Source organism: Cryptomeria japonica, chromosome 1, assembly GCF_030272615.1.
Source record: "Cryptomeria japonica chromosome 1, Sugi_1.0, whole genome shotgun sequence".
NCBI classification, from domain to species: Eukaryota; Viridiplantae; Streptophyta; class Pinopsida; order Cupressales; family Cupressaceae; genus Cryptomeria; species Cryptomeria japonica.
Genome location: NC_081405.1, coordinates 114596690 through 114601009, shown reverse-complemented (window position 1 = coordinate 114601009; position 4320 = coordinate 114596690). Strand labels below are relative to the sequence as shown.

The 4320-nt window shown below is 32.8% G+C and overlaps 1 protein-coding gene across 1 annotated transcript; it reads left to right on the top strand.

Annotated features, from left to right (window-relative positions):
* Positions 1 to 1042: 1042 nt before the first annotated feature.
* On the top strand, positions 1043 to 2506 carry LOC131026866 (LOB domain-containing protein 12-like). The gene is made up of 2 exons (XM_057956870.2): positions 1043 to 1638; positions 2407 to 2506. The coding sequence occupies exons 1-2, from the start codon at positions 1043 to 1045 to the stop codon at positions 2504 to 2506; spliced, it is 696 nt and encodes a 231-aa protein (XP_057812853.1).
* Positions 2507 to 4320: the final 1814 nt, after the last annotated feature.

Sequence of the window (4320 nt, the reverse complement as noted above, 5' to 3'; positions counted from 1 at the left end):
ATTTTTTTTTTTTTTAAATCCAATCAAAACATAGTAGAAATTTTGTAAACTCAATTGTATCAAAGATGAGAGAAACTTACAGTTTCTTAAAGAGAACAAAGATACACTAAAATGGTAGATGAAATAATGATTTTTCTATATGTAATTTAGATGTTTGTAATATAACATATAATATGCACCTATTCCAAGAGGGTTTTGAATCACTTACATTATCTTTTGTCATTAATACTCTTCTTAGGATGTTCAATTTATACAATTTAACCATGTATGGTTAGAGGGCTACATATGTAGGACCAGCCTTAAACCACACACACTAAGCAACATATTAAGTCTAGAGAATGTTAGTCAACTCTAAGTGTTTAACACTTTTAAGTCTAGAAGTATATTCTTAGTGTGACCACACACCTTAAACAACAAATTAAACTTGGAAAATGTCAGTCAACTCTGAATGTAACACTTTTAAACTTAGAACTCTAAGCTTAGTATGTATGATTTAAACCGTTCACATATCTAGAAAGAGATTATAATGATACGTGTTAAGACTTCACTTCACACAACTTACCGGATTGTTTAAAAAAGGTGAATCAATTAAAAGATAGCTAAATGATCGAGTCATCAAATTTTGATATGATTAACAGGTATGACCGTTAAATTTGGGCGGGTACTCCACGTACACTGGTTACGTCCGTTTGTAATGGACGACTAAACTCGCCTGGTATTAATAGAAAAGAGAAACATTGGTTCACTTCTGACAAGCCAACTAATTATAGCCGAATTTGGATTCCTTGGCAGCCATAATTTTGCATTGAAAAATTGCCTACGAAAAATGAAGTACATTCTTCGTTTCCCGGGGATTTGTAGGCATATTCCCGAGTCAAGTATACTCTGTTTAGATATGCATTGTTGAGCTGTAGAATATCTTGTTTCCGAGTACTCAGTAGTTAGCTAGATTACTGAAGAGTTTTTAGTTCCTGTTTTGGCTTTTTCAAGGAACAAGCCAGACAAAAGTTAATTTTTAGGAAGCCAAGTTTTGTAGCATATAATGACGGGAAAAGGCTGTACGGGTCAAGCTTGCGCAGCATGCAAATACCAGAGAAGAAAATGCTCTTCTGACTGCCTGCTGGCGCCCTATTTTCCACCGGATCAGCCAAAACAGTTTCTCAATGTGCACAAACTATTTGGAGTGAGCAACATTTTGCGTTTGTTGAAGCAGCTTGATGATACCCAGAAGAGCGATGCCATGAAATCTATTATTTACCAGGCAAATGCCCGGGAGAAGGATCCTGTTCATGGGTGCTTTGGCGTTATTGTTATGCTGCAGAACCAGGTTGAAAGGTTGAAACAAGAGCTTGAGATTGTGAGGAATCAGTTGATTCTTTTGGAGCAGCAACAGTATCAAAATGGTGGTTTGCAGCAGCAGATTCAGCCTTTGGAAGGTCATGTGTCTCTTTCACATCAGCATACGGATTTGCCTGAGAACACCAATTCTTGGATTTACCCTTATGTGCAGAATTCTCCTTATGAGGGGCAGCCACTTTATCGCCAGGCTAATTATGATGTTAGTAGACCTAATAATTTTGTTGAATATGAACAACAGCAACAGCCCTGTGTAGAGTCCAAGGAAGGATTTGAATCCAGGTATGTTCTCATAGACCCAAGAAAAAACAGATCAAAATATTTCCAATTTCATTCTAACTTGTTTAATTTATAACATAAAATTATAGATACTAAAGCATCAGAATAGGGATCCTGATACTATTCTGAAGCCTGTAGGTATTAGTGCAAGTGGGATTCAATAAGCCTGCAAATCTGAATCTAGATTTTTGTGTAGAGTGATCTAACAAAGCGATACCTTGTATATTAATGCTATGAGTTCAACTTGTTTTGGGTATCCAGTGATGCTATTCTATTTGTCTATTCAATCTAGTGATGCTAAATCAGTTTTGGGTGCCTGATTTTAATCCTTCTTTAATTAAACCAATGTTTTTATCTGATTGACAATTCAAATTTATTTTATATAATACGGACACAGTAGAATAGCTTCTGAATTGAATTCAACAGTATATGAATAGCTTCTGAACTGAATTCAACTGTATATGATATCAAACTATGTATGATATAATAAAGATCTAGTAGAACAGATTCTGGATTGTCCAATCCAACTGTGTATGAATTGTTCTTCCAATCAAATATGAGAAATATATGAAATTGTGTTATGGTATAAAATATCAAGATGTAATTAATAATAAAATGTAATATTTATATTTCGAGATTCAATTTTGTGAGCTTTGAATGTGATCTGAAATGCAATTGAATTCAAAAATATCATGCAAAATGTACTATCTATGTAATTTTATTCTTATAAGCCTTGCTTTGATTTTATTTTATTTGTGATTAATTATGCAGTACAAAGTCTTCTTTGAAGGAAACACAGTGCTTGGATCATGTGGCAGATCATGAGCTCAAGAATGCAGCCGCCTTGTTTACTCTCACAACCGATAACTAGTGACAACCTCAGATCATTTGTCCAACCAATTTTTAATGGACTAGCCCATGTTACTAGAGCATGCAACAAATGTATTTGTATAGCTGATTTTAATAGTTTAATTTTCTATTCTTCTATTTCTCCTACAATTACTATCAATTTTTGACATCCATCGAATTTTAAGGCTTTGCTACTTTAGAAATTCAAATCCTGGATTTATTTTCTACGCTGATCTCTAGATCTCCTTGCAAATCCTTGTACAGTTTGGTGTGACTGGTAATAGCTTCCCAAAGATTGCAGTACCTATATTTTGTATCTCCATTGATAGATTTTAAACTGCCATGGAGAAAAGGAGTAATATTAAATCCTCATTACTTAAGGAGTGTAATACACCAAAGACATTTGCGTTCCATATCAGTTCAAATTTGGAATGAAAGGTCTAGGGGTATAGTATGCTCATTAACAGTTACAATAATGTTTCACAAAATTTTGAATACTCTAAGTTCATTGTGAATATAATATTAACATTTATCGTAAATTGCATATAATTTTTCAATTTAATAATTTATATATTAAAGTTGATTAATGAAAAAATTAAGATATATATGCTAGTGGCAATTGCCTAGTGTAATATGAAAAATATTAAATAGTATCTTTTTATTAAATTGAATTATACTATAATATTATTATATTATTATGTAGAGATATATGAAATTGAAGATATCTTAAACTTTATTTAATGATATTATATAACTTTTTTAATAGTTATTATTATGGTGAGCGTTATGGTTAAGGTTAGTATTATGGTCAAATTTGAGGTTTACATCATGGTTAAGGTTAGGGTTATGATAATTTGGTTAGGATTTATATTGTTAGGGATATAATTTAATTTAGGGGTGCATTTAGGGTTAACGTTAGAGATAGAATTATGGTTAGGATTAGAGTCAGGGTTAAAGACAAAGTTGGGATTGGAGTTTGAATTATAGTTAGAGTTAGTTTTATGATAAGAGTTAGGGTTACAATTAGGGTTAGTGTTACAATTCGAAATATAATTTGGCTTAGGGGTAGAGGTAGGGCTAGGTTTAGAATTATGGTTAGGGTTAGGGTTAGAGAGGGAATTACACTTTGGATTAGGGTAAGGGTTTGAGTTACGATTAGAGTTAGATTTATGCTTAGAGATACAATTAGGAATAGAATTAAGGTTTAGGCTATGAATAAGGTTGTGGTAATGTATAGACATAAATTAGGGTTAGGGTTAGCATTAGTGTTAGGGTTGGGTATGTGTTAAGGTTAAAGGTATGGTTAGGGTTATGATTAGGGCTAGGGTTAGGGTTAGGGTTAGGTCTAGGTTAAGAGGTAGAATTTGAGTTAGGGTTAGGGTTAGGGTTTTATATAGAAAATAGGGTTAAGGTTAGGTTAAGAGGTAGAATTTGGGGTAGTGATAGGATTAAGGTTTGAAATAGAAATAGGGGTAGGGTTAGGGTAAGAGATAAAATTAAGATTTGATTTAGCTTCACTAAAGAACCTTAACCTAAATTTTAGTCCTAATTTTTATGGAACCTAACCTAGGGTGAGTTTTCGGATTAAGGTTATGGTTAGGATTTGGATTAAATTGATATTAGTTTTATGATTAGAGTTAGGGTTTAGGTTAGAGATAAACTCAAGGTTAGGGTTAGGGTTTTGGTTAGAATTAGGGTTATTTCTATAGATAGAGATAGAGTTTTGGTTAGGGGTAGAGTTATGATTAGCGTTACAATTAGGGTTAGGATTGTGTTAGAGATAGAATTATAATTAGTGTTAGGATAAGCATTTAGATTATGATTAGGGTTAGAGTT